The sequence below is a fragment of the Ruditapes philippinarum genome, unplaced genomic scaffold (genome assembly GCF_026571515.1).
Source record: "Ruditapes philippinarum isolate M1 unplaced genomic scaffold, ASM2657151v2 ctg3119_1_1_1_1, whole genome shotgun sequence".
In the NCBI taxonomy this organism is placed as follows: Eukaryota; Metazoa; Mollusca; class Bivalvia; order Venerida; family Veneridae; genus Ruditapes; species Ruditapes philippinarum.
The window spans coordinates 40,372-56,957 of record NW_026852583.1 but is presented as its reverse complement, the minus strand read 5'-3'; the positions used below and the strand labels follow the sequence as shown (position 1 = coordinate 56,957).

The 16,586-nt window shown below is 30.3% G+C and overlaps 1 protein-coding gene across 1 annotated transcript; it reads left to right on the top strand.

The window, feature by feature from the left end:
• Window positions 1-10,758: 10,758 nt before the first annotated feature.
• LOC132717699 (uncharacterized) lies at window positions 10,759-16,335 on the top strand. The gene is made up of 4 exons (XM_060701245.1): window positions 10,759-10,899; window positions 11,639-11,721; window positions 13,297-13,355; window positions 14,110-16,335. Exons 2-4 carry the CDS (start codon window positions 11,640-11,642, stop codon window positions 15,259-15,261), a joined length of 1,293 nt encoding a protein of 430 aa, XP_060557228.1. The 5' UTR covers window positions 10,759-10,899; window position 11,639; the 3' UTR covers window positions 15,262-16,335.
• Window positions 16,336-16,586: the final 251 nt, after the last annotated feature.

Sequence of the window (16,586 nt, the reverse complement as noted above, 5' to 3'; positions counted from 1 at the left end):
TAAACCTACTATATATACATTTGTACTAGTATAAAGATACGCCTTTGACATTTCCAAAGCACTTTAAACAAAACAACAATTGAACGCTAGCGCCTGGATCAATCGAAGTGTTTTTTTTTGTCCTTGACGGAAACATGTATTTATTATGTTTTTGCTTGATAATAATGCCTGTTACATGTGAAATTCAATTTGAAAAGCACGGCGTTAACATCTGTTGTTGATTTGAAATCAAGGATAAGTTATTGACATAAACTGGCGTCATAAACATAATTTTTGCACGAGTTGAACTGCTGTTTCAAATTGTTTTTTTTTTTTTCATTTCAAGGAACCGGGCTAAACTTTGTTCATACACATGAAACTTATGCCCCTCCAAATTACTGTTTTTACGGACGGACTGGGCGACAGTGGAACTGACGGACGGACAGAAAAGTGCAAATATACATATATACCTTGAAAGAAGTCGGGGCTCGGCTAAGAATAAAAACGTTTACTTTGAAACTGCCAAAATGTGACTCAATGATGCCTCACGTGATTCATAATTATGAAGATACGTTATTTTTTCACATTTAGAGTATATGTTTTTAATTTTTATAGAGGTTTAGTTCTCTAGTATTATTCATACCTACTATGGCATATGCCAAGACAGTCCGTATATCTATTTAACCTGGTAAGACTCTACCGACACGTCAATATATATATTTCAATATATAAATGATTCAAAACCAATTTTCTCGATTAAATATTACACGGTTTAAAATTGCATTTACTACTGCTGCTAATGCATCAAGGCGAGCCTGTAACATTTTAAATTTCACCGAGTTGGGCGATCTTAAAGGTTCCCAAATTCATAATTCTATACATTTTGGATTTAAGAGGTTTGATAATTGTTAATGACATACTAAAGTTACATTTAAACTTAATGACAGTGAAAACGCACGGTCGGGATAATTGCATTTTAACAAGGAAAATATATTTCTTTTAAATATTTTTTCACAGTTTCATAAAATCGAATGCATTTCGGTCATTTATATACCAACGTTATGAAAAATGATTGCATTCTAATGAAATTATTGCATGATAAAGACAGTCTCGGAGAATCAAAAGTAACACTTTTGGCTAATTGTGATAAGATCACAACAGAAAAACAAATTGAAAAATTCATGGTTACTTTTTGAAATGAAATTATTTATTTTTTTAAACTGTTAATTATAAACTTGTTTTACACACCTTTCTAGAAATGTTAGACACAAACGAGCAATTAAAATCTTTATGGAAATTAATATTAAACTATGCCTATGGTCAGTTTTAGAAATCGTAAAAGCTCACATGGAAATTGCATACTCTCACTTTTCCTCTATAAAAGGTGATAAATTTCAAACACTACTGAAGACTTGCTAGCAAATTGTATGCAATGGTTCTACAAAGAAACCATTACCGCTTGGGTTATTTAGGACATATTCAGTCTGGTCTATCTTACAAACAAAGCGCCAACCGTTTTGGTGTCCATCGGTCTACAATTTATCGGCTTCACCAGCGTTTTTGCACTACACTACAGGCCGAATGGCGTCAGATTCCACAGGTGACTATCCGCACCGTAAGATCTATGAGGCGACGATGTACATCTGTAAGAGACGCTGATGGAGGACATTGTCGTTTCTCAAGATCCCGACGGTGACATTACGAATAGATATTTATGAGTGAATTTGTATTGGATTTTCATTTTGGTTTTTGCCGTTACTCTGATGAAAAAGTGTGATTTTGGGATTTTCACCTTAGGGTCTTCCATTTACTTTGTCCATTTGATTTCAAACATTTTAAATTATTTTCAGTTGTTAAATGTGTGTTTTGTATTAAAGTAATGATATATATCTAATTGAGTCGTTAGTGTTTTGTTTTCATGTAATAAAATACAAATAGTGCGGGCGTGCGTTTTCATTGTCCTTAAGTATATAAAGGGACGGTCTGTATTACTTAAATGGCTATGTTTGTTTTCACTTCGAATCATGTACCATTCAATTATGTGGGTTCAAAAATACTGCATTGAGATCTGTATCGTCTATATTCTTCAATCAATAAGAATTTTATTTTTCTGTTATATAGAATAGGAGATAAATAATTTATCCCAAATTGTAACACATAATGTTGTCATAAAATTTCTAGTGTTTGTTAGATGAACCTATTTAAAGCACAATGATGACGATTGATAGATTGACCAAATATTCATTTTAGTGAAAGAATGACAATGATTTTAACTGGTCTCATATAGTTTAAGAAACACACGTTTCAACGTTTGAAACTCTAACTTTGTATGGATAGTATATTTATAAAATATTGATTTAGCCAAATGTTGCAATGTAGATTTATTTGAAATCATACATCTGTTTCAAGTATGTATTGTTCAGTTTTATAGAATATATGCATGTATAGGTACATGTACGTGGCAAATTCAAAGTTTATCAGTAGAATATTCAAGAAATAGTTCACAACACTGAGGACCACCTTACATAACAGTAACAGTGACCCTGTGTAAGTCCTTTAAATGTTTAGGGCTGACATGAATGTAACTATGATACTGGTGCGTGAAGCACCGTATACTTTTTATATAACACCGCACTTTATGAGAACAGAGTAGTAGAAGTTTTTCGGAGAATTTGAAAAGAATTATAATGCTTAACAAAAATTCAAGTAAAATGATCTGTGGCATTTACATCAGTGAACTTTTATAACGAGTCTGCGTCATTGTCTTCTAAATTTGAGTGTCCGATAAAAAATTAATTAGTGCCCGCTCCGGTGGTCATTATCGTTGTTACGGACTGCTGACGTCATCAACATTTTATAGAACAAGGTCCGCTTGCACTTATAAAAGTTCAGAAATAAGGTATGGAATATTACTGAAATACCTGCTAATGCTTATGTACTTTAAAAAGGAACACATTTATGTAAGGTATGATATCGGTACTTTTAAGCGCATCATTTTAAAATTATTTTCCATATATTTTAAACATCAACATTTTTTATGAACTTTTATTAAAAGAAAATACAGTAAAGAGAAGAACTTTTATTAAAAGAAAATACAGTAAAGAGAAAATGAGTGACAGCAATTTAGTTTTAGTAAGATTAGGTTTAAGATTAGGGACAGCTGTTATTTTTACAGAGCATGATCGATTTTTTATCATTTCAATTATAACGGTATTTGATAAAATAACAACAATCGAAGTCAACAGATCGTAAATTCCAAATATACGAAATTTTACAAAGCAATTCTAACCGAACCAATAATACAAAATATTAAAATGAATAAAAAAAAATATTTGGGTATCAATGGTTAAATTCAACTCGTTTAAATATACATGACGTTGAAGATTTTCCATCTAGCTTATAAGTCGCGTTTTTCTAAAATAGCCTTTATCTTGTGTTTTCCTCCCGATTATTTATGTACATAAAGTTAGTTCCCTATTCCTTATTCCTTATTCCTTTTTCGAATAAGGAATAAGGAATCAGTTCCTTATTCCTTTTTCGAATAAGGAATAGGGAACTAGTTCCTGATTCCTTATTCAAATCTAAATAAGGAACAGCAGAATTAGTATTTATTTAAAATATAATTTATACCTCATTCAAATCATTGCATAAAGAATCTGCATAAATTATTTTGAAAAAAAAATCGAATAAGGAATAGGGAACCAGTTCCTTATTCCTTATTCATCTCCGAATAAGGAACAGAAGTAAATACGTAAAGAAAGACACCAGTTGCAATTATTTTTGATAAATCTGCATTAGAATTGCAAGGATCAATCATAAAAATCATGAAATAAAGCATCTGCATAAAAATATTTTTGAAAAAAATGTTAAAGTCGAATAAGGAATAGGGAACAAGTTCCTTATTCCTTATTCAACTCCGAATAAGGAACAGAAGAAAATACGTAAAGGAAGACACTAGTTGCAATTATTTTTGATAAATCTGCATTAAAATTGCAAGAATCAATCATTAAAATCATGAAATAAAGAAAGCATTTACATAATTTCTTTTTGAAAAAAATGTTAAAGTCGAATAAGGAATAGGGAACCAGTTCCTTATTCCTTATTCAACTCCGAATAAGAAACAGAAGGAATACGTAAAGAAAGACACCAGGGGCATTTATTTTTGATAAATATGCATAGAAATTGCAAGAATCAATCATTAAAATCATTTCATAAAGCATCTTCATAATTTTTTTTGAAAAAAATGTTTAAGTCGAATAAGGAATAGGGAACCAGTTCCTTATTCCTTATTCAACTCCGAATAAGGAACAGAAGGAAATACGTAAAGAAAGACACCAGTGGCATTTATTTTTGATAAATATGCATAAGAATTGCAAGAATCAATCATTAAAATCATTTCATAAAGCATCTTCATAATTTTTTTTGAAAAAAATGTTTAAGTCGAATAAGGAATTGGGAACCAGTTCCTTATTCCTTATTCAACTCCGAATAAGGAACAGAAGAAATCACGTAAAGAAAGACACCAGTTGCAGTTATTTTTGATAAATCTGCATTATAATTGCAAGGATCAATCATAAAAATCATGAAATAAAGCATTAGCATAAAAATATTTTGGAAAAAAAATGTTCAGGTTCATTGGACTCCGAATAAGGAACAGAAAGAATTACGTAAAGAAAGACAGCAGTTGCAATTATTATTGATAAATCTGCATTAGAATTGCAAGGATCAATCATTAAAACCATGAAATAAAGCATCTACATAATTTTTTTTGAAAAAAAAATGTTAAAGTCGAATAAGGAATAGGGAACCAGTTCCTTATTCCTTATTCAACTCCGAATAAGGAACAGAAGAAATTACGTAAAGAAAGACACCAGTTGCAGTTATTTTTGATAAATCTGCATTATAATTGCAAGGATCAATCATAAAAATCATGAAATAAAGCATTAGCATAAAAATATTTTTGAAAACAAAATGTTCAGGTTCATTCGACTCCGAATAAGGAACAGAAAGAATTACGTAAAGAAAGACAGCAGTTGCAATTATTATTGAAAAATCTGCATTAGAATTGCAAGAATCAATCATTAAAATAATGAAATAAAGCATTTACATAATTGTTTTTCTTCAAAAAAATGTTAAAGTCGAATAATGAATAGGGAACCAGTTCCTTATTCCTTATTCAACTCCGAATAAGGAACAGAAGGAAATACGTAAAGAAAGACACCAGTTCCAGTTATTTTTGATAAATATGCATACGAATTGCAAGAATCAATCATTAAAATCATGAAATAAAGCATTAGCATAAAAATATTTTGGAAAAACATGTTCAGGTTCATTCGACTCCGAAAGACAGCAGTTTTTTTCTAAAACCGATTTAAACAGAACTTTGTATTTTGATGTGAGGCTTCTTCAAGAATACCTCTAACAAGAATGTTCATATTATGCACTTCGGATAAAAAAAGCTGCACCCTAGGGGCACTTGGTAATGCATAGACTTATAAATTGGTAACACAAAGTCTAGAACTTTACTATTTACTTACATGGGATGCGAAGGTAATACTCTACCCCACTCCTGCATCGGACCCCAACCATGATCTGGTCACATTAACTTCTTTGTTGCGTAGGCACACCTCTCCCTTCTCATAGCCTATCCCATTTTATGTGTGTTTTACACTTGTTTTGTTTTCAAATTAACTTCGAGAACACATAAAGTTATTAACGTCAAAACTACAGTATGCGTTTTTGCAATGTGAATGCATGATACTTTATATGATTTGATATTTTTATGACATATTTTTATAATTAACGTAAATGTATTGAATAAATGGTTAAAAAAAGTTGATTATTGTTATTATTTTATCATTTAAGAAAAAATATCCTTTTCCTTATTCTACAATATCCAAGATGAACTAAGAACTGTTTGTTCATTAATTATTGATAATCAAAGAATAAGAAAATTACAGGATCTTCCGTAAGAGTTCATGTTGAATTAGTTTATTAAAGGAGTCATCGAAAATGTCATGCTCTTCCGAGTTTGTACTGTTTTCAGTAAACAAAATTAATCATTTCAATAGATCAAAAACACAAATCAGGAAATTTTAATAACACGCCCCTAAATGCCCTGGTCATTTCCAAGTTACAAACTTGGACAACAAAGTTCTAATACAGCTTTTTGTTTAAACTTTGCAGAAAGAAGTACTCGTTGTTTTAACCATATAGAATATGCATGTATGCTGACAAACTTATTCCTTATTTCTTACTTGACTTGACCATTTTTTCATTATGTTAACACGCGCCTGCTTTATGCAATGATTTAAATTATGTAATTATGCAATTCTTATGCAGATTTATCAGAAATTATTGAAAATAGTGTCTCTATTTGCGTATTGTCTTCTTTTCCTTATTCGGAGTTGAAAAGGAACAAGGAACTGGTTCCCTATTCCTTATTCGACTTTAACATTTTTTCTCAAAAAAGTATGTAGATGCTTTATTTCATGATTTTAATGATTGATCCATGCATTTCTAATGCAGATTTATCAAAAATAATTGCAACTGCTGTCTTTCTTTACCTAATTACTTCTGTTCCTTATTCGGCGTCGAATGAACCTGAACATTTTTTTCCCATCATACTTTTTATGCAGATGCATTATTTCATGATTTTAATGATTGATCCTTGCAATTCTTATGCAGAGTTATCAAAAATAACTGCAACTGCTGTCTTTCTTTTCGTAATAACTTCTGTTCCTTATTCGGAGTCGAATGAACCTGAACATTTTTTTACAAAATATTTTTATGCTTATGCTTTATTTCATGATTTTTATGATTTATCCTTACAATTCTAATGCAGATTTATCATGAATAACTGCAACTTTTGTCTTTCTTTACGTAATTTCTTCTGTTCCTTATTCGGAGTTGAATAAGGAATAAGGAACTGGCTCCCTATTCCTTATTCGACTTTAACATTTTTTTCAAAAAAAATTATGAAGATTCTTTATGAAATGATTTTAATGATTGATTCTTGCAATTCTTATGCATATTTATAAAAAATAAATGCCACTGGTGTCTTTCGGAGTCGAATGAACCTGAACATTTTTTTCCAAAATATTTTTATGCTAATGCTTTATTTCATGATTTTTATGATTGATCCTTGCAATTATAATGCAGATTTATAAAAAATAACTGCAACTGGTGTCTTTCTTTACGTAATTTCTTCTGTTCCTTATTCGGAGTTGAATAAGGAATAAGGAACTGGTTCCCTATTCCTTATTCGACTTTAACATTTTTTTCAAAAAAAATTATGAAGATGCTTTATGAAATGATTTTAATGATTGATTCTTGCAATTCTTATGCATATTTATCAAAAATAAATGCCACTGGTGTCTTTCTTTACGTATTTCCTTCTGTTCCTTATTCGGAGTTGAATAAGGAATAAGGAACTGGTTCCCTATTCCTTATTCGACTTTAACATTTTTTTCAAAAAGAAATTATGTAAATGCTTTATTTCATGATTTTAATGATTGATCCTTGCCATCCTTATGCAGATTGATCAAAAATAACTGCAACTGGTGTCTTTCTTTACATATTTTCTTCTGTTCCTTATTCGGAGTTGAATAAGGAATAAGGAACTGGTTCCCTATTCCTTATTCGACTTTAACATTTAAAAAAAAAAATATGTAGATGCTTTATTTCATGATTTTAATGATTGATCCTTGCAATTCTTATGCAGATTTATCAAAAATAACAGCAACTGCTGTCTTTCTTTACGTAATTACTTCTGTTCCTTATTCGGAGTCGAATGAACCTGAACATTTTTTTTTCATAAATACTTTTTATGCAGATGTTTTATTTCATGATTTTTATTATTGATCCTTGCAATTATAATGCAGATTTATAAAAAAAAATAACTGCAACTGGTGTCTTTCTTTACGTAATTCTTTCTGTTCCTTATTCGGAGTCGAATGAACCTGAACATTTTTTTTTCCAAAATATTTTTATGCTAATGCTTTATTTCATGATTTTTATGATTGATCCTTGCAATTATAATGCAGATTTATCAAAAATAACTGCAACTGGTGTCTTTCTTTACGTAATTTCTTCTGTTCCTTATTCGGAGTTGAATAAGGAATAAGGAACTGGTTCCCTATTCCTTATTCGACTTTAACATTTTTTTCAAAAAAAATTATGTAGATGCTTTATTTCATGGTTTTAATGATTGATCCTTGCAATTCTAATGCAGATTTATCAATAATAATTGCAACTGCTGTCTTTCTTTACGTAATTCTTTCTGTTCCTTATTCGGAGTCGAATGAACCTGAACATTTTTTTCCAAAATATTTTTATGCTAATGCTTTATTTCATGATTTTTATGATTGATCCTTGCAATTATAATGCAGATTTATCAAAAATAACTGCAACTGGTGTCTTTCTTTACGTAATTTCTTCTGTTCCTTATTCGGAGTTGAATAAGGAATAAGGAACTGGTTCCCTATTCCTTATTCGACTTTAACATTTTTTTCAAAAAAAATTATGTAGATGCTTTATTTCATGGTTTTAATGATTGATCCTTGCAATTCTAATGCAGATTTATCAATAATAATTGCAACTGCTGTCTTTCTTTACGTAATTCTTTCTGTTCCTTATTCGGAGTCGAATGAACCTGAACATTTTTTTTCCAAAATATTTTTATGCTAATGCTTTATTTCATGATTTTTATGATTGATCCTTGCAATTATAATGCAGATTTATCAAAAATAGCTGCAACTGGTGTTTTTCTTTACGTAATTCCTTCTGTTCCTTATTCGGAGTTGAATAAGGAATAAGGAACTGGTTCCCTATTCCTTATTCGATTTTTTTTTCAAAAAAAATTATGAAGATGCTTTTTGAAATGATTTCAATGATAGATTCTTGCAATTCTAATGCATATTTATCAAAAATAAATGACACTGGTGTCTTTCTTTACGTATGTCCTTCTGTTCCTTATTCGGAGTTGAATAAGGAATAAGGAACTGGTTCCCTATTCCTTATTCGACTTTAACATTTTTTTCAAAAAGAAATTATGTAAATGCTTTATTTCATGATTTTAATGATTGATTCTTGCAATTTTAATGCAGATTTATCAAACATAATTGCAACTAGTGTCTTCCTTTACGTATTTTCTTCTGTTCCTTATTCGGAGTTGAATAAGGAATAAGGAACTTGTTCCCTATTCCTTATTCGACTTTAACATTTTTTTCAAAAATATTTTTATGCAGATGCTTTATTTCATGATTTTTATGATTGATCCTTGCAATTCTAATGCAGATTTATCAAAAATAATTGCAACTGGTGTCTTTTCTTTACGTATTTACTTCTGTTCCTTATTCGGAGATGAATAAGGAATAAGGAACTGGTTCCCTATTCCTTATTCGATTTTTTTTCAAAATAATTTATGCAGATTCTTTATGCAATGATTTGAATGAGGTATAAATTTTATTTTAAATAAATACTAATTCTGCTGTTCCTTATTTAGATTTGAATAAGGAATCAGGAACTAGTTCCCTATTCCTTATTCGAAAAAGGAATAAGGAACTGATTCCTTATTCCTTATTCGAAAAAGGAATAAGGAATAAGGAATAGGGAACTAACTTTATGTACATCGATTATTTTACATTCAAAACAGTTTCCTTACATCTTTTTGAGATTTATCAACAAAAACATGAAAAAGCACACGTAATTCTGTACTTTAATTCAGTTTACGTTGCTATGGAGCGTCAGACATGTTGTATTTTTCTCGCACGAATCTGCTCAATAAAGCGGTTTTAAACTGTTGATTTGTGTTTTCATTGTTCTTATATTGAAGGATTTTCCACTTCAAAAATTCGTATAAGCTAACCGTTTACTGAATATCATTTAATATCATTGTTAAAAAATGTTCAAATCAGAAAACTTAAAATGATCAATATTTTTGGCGATTTGACATAAATTGAAGCAATCCAATTAAAATGTCAATAAAATTTAACTTTCAACATTATCAATTTAGCCGTTTTGGGCGATCGTCTCTTAATCTAAAACAAGTTATCATGCCACCATGAGTGTTTCTTGTTTTTTATATGATATTAATTGAGATTCATGATAACGACCACATGACTTAATTTAAACATGCAATCGAATCTGGTGATATAATTACAAAAAAAACAAAAAACAAAAAAAACAACAAAAAAACAAAAAAGTCACAGGACAAATAAATGTAACATCTTGTACAACATTTCTGTATTTTGTTTTGTTTTTTTCCCTTTAAATATCAAAGGCGCTTGTATCTGTGGCCTTTTAAATTCAAACAAATCATGAGTTTCCATTTTTTAATTAATCATGAAGATAATATTATTTTGCACATGCGTGTTATCAATATATATTTTGAAAAAAATAGGGTATGCATTTATTCAACAAGAAAGGTAATGATGTGTCACACACTTGACTGAGATAGTTAGAGGATAACTGCTTTTTCACTGAAAGATCAAAAGACTTTCACAGAGTGAAAATAAGATGCAATGAATTTACGAAGTCATGGGCTTATTTTTACAAATAAAGCATAATTTGATATCATTTTCTACACATTTAATGATTTTACAGTGATTTAATGCATTTTTACGCATTCATGCCGTGCTGTCAAACTTTCATGACGTCACAATGTTAAAAAATAATTTAATGAATTTTTCGAATTTTATTGCAGTATAACATCTTATTTAAAAAAAAAAATAAAAAAAATATTCACAGTAAATTTTACTTAAAATTGTTTTTCTTGAAATATATTGGCTTATCTTGAGGCAAGCAGTTTTAACGAATACATTTAATAACATACTACTTTGTAATTCCTTTTCAGATGAAAAGTTTGAACCAAGCAAATCACGGTGTTTTGTGTCAAAAGAGCCATTCTTGTCATCAATAGTATCCTTTTTAAAAAAAAGTATGTCTACCTATGTGGTCTATATGGTGGATTATAGAATACATATGCTTCACTTTATTGAACACACTTTTATTTTATAAAGTAATATATCAAAGAATTAGTTCCATTGTCAAACAGTCAAGCCATATTTTAGATACCACTCAATGAAGTTTAAAGTGACATTATTCCCGTTTAAGGTACCGGTATAAAGTGAGGGAACATTGCAAGTCAAAATAAGTTTACATTTGCTTTAATTCCTATACTTGGCATGAACGACTCACCTGGCCTAAGGGAATTTCTGTAAATATACTTCGGAATTTACCTGTAATGTTCAATTTAAGGGTTTGGTTTCTTTTTACATCTTAGGCAGATTTATATTTTACGTTATCACTTTCCAATTATCATCAACTGTTTGTCAATCACCATTATAACATTTGTCTTTTGAAATAAGTAATCTATTCAGCTTAATATCAACATAATTACACAATATACAAAAGGGTTGTGCCAAAAGGTTTTGAAACAAAGCCATTGCCTGTAAATGTTTAACATCAGTTTCCTAAAGAAAACTGATCATGTTTGTTATTCATTTTGTTCAAACGCGCTACGATATTCAATATCATTACTATGTTCACATTTTTCGGAATGAATTATCAAACTTTTTTAATAAATCTTTATTTCACTAAATATGACAAATTCAATTATGTTTTAAGTAACATTTCAATCCTTCATTGATAATCAAAGAATGTACAGAAGAATGGAAGTGAGGCACCTATTTATAGCTATAACTCTCTGGTGCATCGGACTTGATGTCAAATTACTCATATGTAAGTATCACCCCTCTATTTTGTTCTCCAGAATTTCATCTTCATAGTCTTCAGCAAGGTAAAGTTTTCTTAAAACCTAAAAAAATGTGATCAATGTTCACATATTAACCTAAATATTTTGTAAAAAGTAATAAATATGTTTAATGTATCAAAAAAGGTTTAATTTTTTTTATCAGTCATTTACTCCCAGTGGCTGCTTTTAAATTGTACCATATGACCGTCCAATATCACTCCCTACATACACCAGCACCACCTATGCCTCAAATATTTTTTTTTTATTATTTCTAAAAATATATTTATATTTGTTATCTTGTTACAGTTTCCAAAGTATTTTGCTCCTATTGCTCTCTTGGTAATTGGTAAAATTATATTTAATAAGTATTATGTATGGAAGACAAAATTGCTGCTTTGTTTATACATTTTTCTACATTTATGAAATTTTATGTAACATAACCGAATGTTCACCAATACCTCTTAATAAATAATATTAAAATATTTTAAACAAAAGTTTGACATATTTAAAAAAGTGCTACCAAAATAACCTCGGGTTCGATATATCTAAGATTAAGTATAAACTTCGACATCTTTTTATTATTTGAACCGATGACTTTAAATTATAATACATAATCACACAATTAACACGAAACTTTGCTTTACTTTTGTCAGATTTTCTCCTAAAACAAGTTTTTATAAAAAAAGTAAGTATTTCAATCAAACGGAAAGCTGCACATCGTCGACAATAACTCAGCCGACTTCCAGTTCAGACTAAATGGAAGAGTTATCTTGATTTTAGCTTAAATAAATAACAAAAATGTTCACAAGATCACAAGTTATATATCTGACAAATTTATATCTAGTGCTTCCAAAACAAAAGTTGCGCAGTACAATGATGAAATTATTCCATCGTTCGATTAAGTCCCCGAATTTGTTGAAAATAACCAGGTTATAACTTAAAAGTATAAATTTAAAGAAAAACCAAAACAAATTGAAGCACATACTTTGTAATGCAAATACTATCGCCATGACCTTTTCCCGGAAGTCACTACTGCTCATTTTACACTGTCGTCTTTAAGGAGGTAGAGCGGGTGTATATATTTACATATTGGACGCTGTAAATTTACCCGAATGAGCTATGGGGGAGTCTATAACAAATATAATCATAATAACAATAGGTCGCATTTTGAATTCCTTTACTTTAATTTAGATAAAGAATAAAATGGTTATCAAACATTTAATGTACAATGCGGGCACATATTTGGAATCATAGACAGCTTAAGAGATCATATTACTAGTACTTGTCCAAACGAATTCCTATATTATACAGTTTTATATAACATTATTATTTATTTTTATATTATTTATTACTTCAATTTTGTGTTTTTTTATTTAAGAAGGTTTGGAAAGTATATTTCTTTTGTTTATTTTCTTAAAATGAAAATTGTCGCGTTTTTATTTATCTTTGGGCGGAGTTTGAGTTATTAGATTTATAAGTGTTACACACGTACATGCTTGTACATGAAAATGATCAAGACACAATAACAATATGTAGAACATTTTATTATTTTTTCTTTGTAGATAAACCAAACGTAGAAAATACTAAGCATCTTACGTTAGCAGTAAGGAAAATTATAGAGGTATGTAGTTCTTTGAAAATATTTTATGAAGACGAGCGTAAAATGGCACGTGTAACTTCTCTAAGCGTTCCCGATTATATTTTCATTCATTCAATAAGTCGTATTTGAACAACTGACGATCTGCTTCCTGTCAAATGTGAACACATGGAAGAAATATGAGCATGGCTCGGATCCACTATCCATGCGAAGAGAGGCAGACATGTTATCCACACTGCACTGCTCATTGAAATAACTTCCGCGAACAGGTCAAGATTCGAAAATACTTGAATGCAAAGTAATTAATATGACATTTAGAGAGATAAAAACATCTTTTAGGAACGAACACAAATTTAATACAAAGTAAACTTCTATAATCATTCAAATAAATATTCAATAAATATATAGGAACTAATGTAGAACAGGGCTACCCAAAGAGACCAAAACCATTTTTATTATTAAAACCTTTCAGTATAGGATATAAAACTTGAAAAGGAACACATTACCTGTGTTTTTAAATTGTTTTGGTAAATGCATCAGAATTAACGCCTTTCCGTTCTACTTGATTTTTAAAATATTTTATTTTAAATGATGCAAGGAGCTTGACCATAGAGATATATATAAGATTTCATCCCAAAAACAACTCATCATAGCCCTGTTTCATACTCTGTGGCATTCATTCTTGTCATCTGTTTTTGAGGATTTCCTTTTTAAAAAGTGTTCATGTAAATTATCTCCATCAACATATTTGTAAACGTAAACATTGTTTCAATTGCAGATGAAATCTAAAGTGAACTATCGTGTTATAGAGGAGAGAAACTTGCAAAGGCTTGAACATTTAAAAACATCTTGCCAGAGATTAGGTTACTTAGGGGATTATTCTAATGGATTACTGTCATCAGTCATCTCAAGTATCAGAGCACATATATCACCCAACCTAAACGTTATGTTTTGTCGTGTCAATAAATGTGGCTCTACTTTAGCGTTAGAAGTGATGAACCGCGTGTTCAACTGTGATACAGACTGCCTCGTTGACATGGCAAGGAATGTCAAAAGCACTAAAGAACTAGCGAGAAAAGTATTCGAAAATGTATTTTCATTTCTAATCGTTCGTGAGCCGTATGGAAGATTATTTTCATCGTACGGAAATTTGTTTTACTTACCGAAAGAAGATTGGCTGTCAAGGGCTGTTAAAATAATCAAACAGGTTAGGAAAAATCCTACAAAAGAGTCCCTAGAGTTCGGCCATGATATGACTTTTTTCGAACTTATAAGATATATAGTTCATAATTATGAAAATGGAACTTATATTGATCCGCATGTACGTCCAATGCATCACGCATCATGTAACCCATGTGCATACCGATTTAGTTTTCTAGCTAAGATAGAAACGTTAACATCAGATTTAGAATATTTGCTAAATGACTGGTATACAAAGCATATTATTGATAAATACCCATCGTCCTTAATCAATGATGTCAAAGAATGGACCACGTGGGGACCTTTGAAGCATTTTTACACGACACTTAATCTGACAGTGAATTCTAGTATTCCCGTGCAAACTATGTACACTAGAACTTGGACTTACTATCAAATGAAAGGGCTTGTGTCTAAAAAGATTGACATTCCATTTAGACAGTCGGAACTTTGGTACGTAGATTTCAATATCTTTCGCAGAGTTTTGAGAAACGCGATACAGCTATCCCAAGCAGACAAAAAAGGAGTTGAAAACCAGAGAAGAGAAGCTATGCTACAGGCGTATTCAACTGTTCCCATGGAATATATGGAAAGGCTGGTACACGTTTTGCGAGATGACTGCATTTTGTTTGGATACGACGAAAGACCGGCTTCTCTTTTTGACAGATCAAAACAAGATCATGTAGATTTTGACTATTTTAAAGGAATACAGCAAGAAAAACGTGAAACATAGGACCAGAAAAGGTCATCATGATAGGTTTTACATAGTATGAGCCTCAAAAATGAAGAATTGCGGAGCAATGTAATAATCAATACGTTTCATAACAGAGTAAATACCATGATGTTAGTCATAATTATGTATTATATATTCATAAAAGGTCAATATTATCCAAAAAAGGAAGACCCGTGCAAAAGGACATAAAAATACGTGAATGTCAAAGTTTGTCTCTGTTAGTCACATATAACGTGCATTATATAAAATAAAAAAAACGTGACCATCTTAATTAGTTTTATAATACTGATCTTGAAATAGCTAATATGCCACCACTGAAGGGCGCCTATCTGAGAACAAAGAAACTGCTTTAGCATCGGTTTGACAGACGGTAGTGGTTGAACCGAAAATCTTTTTTGTCTTCGCATCTATGAATACTTCCAGACATACATGATTCAGTATTTTGGCAGTATGATCCTTATATGTGCATCATGTATATAGATTCAAGATATACGTTAGAAAACTTTATTGCATGTAAGAAGGGAATGAAAGATTTACAAATTTTATACATTTTCCTGCCAATTTCAACATTCAAGTGACATGCTTCTAAGGTACCTTAACTATCCAATTGAAAAATTATACAATGCAGTCAATAGTATCATTTATAATTTGTAACCAAATCTGCATTTGTCTGAAAAATGTGGCATATTATTTAAGATAATTAACAAAATACTGAGTAATGGGAGATCACTCGACAATTTTAAATATGTAACGAACATTGCAGACTAGGTTTGGTTAGTTCTGTTCATGAGAGGAAAAAACAAATCTTTTGCCCAGAGGACTGGCGGCAGAAGTACAGTAATGAAATAAAGTCAATTTTCTCCATTTCATTTTTATTGTGTTACATAAATAAAATGTGTATGCTATCGTATAAATAGTATATCCATATATGTTTGTATTATTCTTGTGTTTACGTTAAAATAGCTGTTAATTGTTGAATATATTATTTGTTTTGTTGTTAGTAATTAAAACATTATCAATTCTATCATACGAGTGTTGATATATTTGTGTGTATAATTTAAGTGCATTTTTCCCATTACAAAGACTATCTTCACGTTTATTTCTTTGTAGCGCACTTAATTACATTTTCTTAAAAACTATTATTATAAGTCTTCAACTTTATAACTAATTGTTATAGGTGCACGTCTAGCTATTTACATTCTTGCAGTGACCATCCGAGAAACAAGGAAACGGTGATTCCAATCTAATATCGCACAGTGCCAGGCATGTTTCGCCTATTAACCAACTTACGAGCTACGGTGCAAACCATCCATTGCAACAAAACC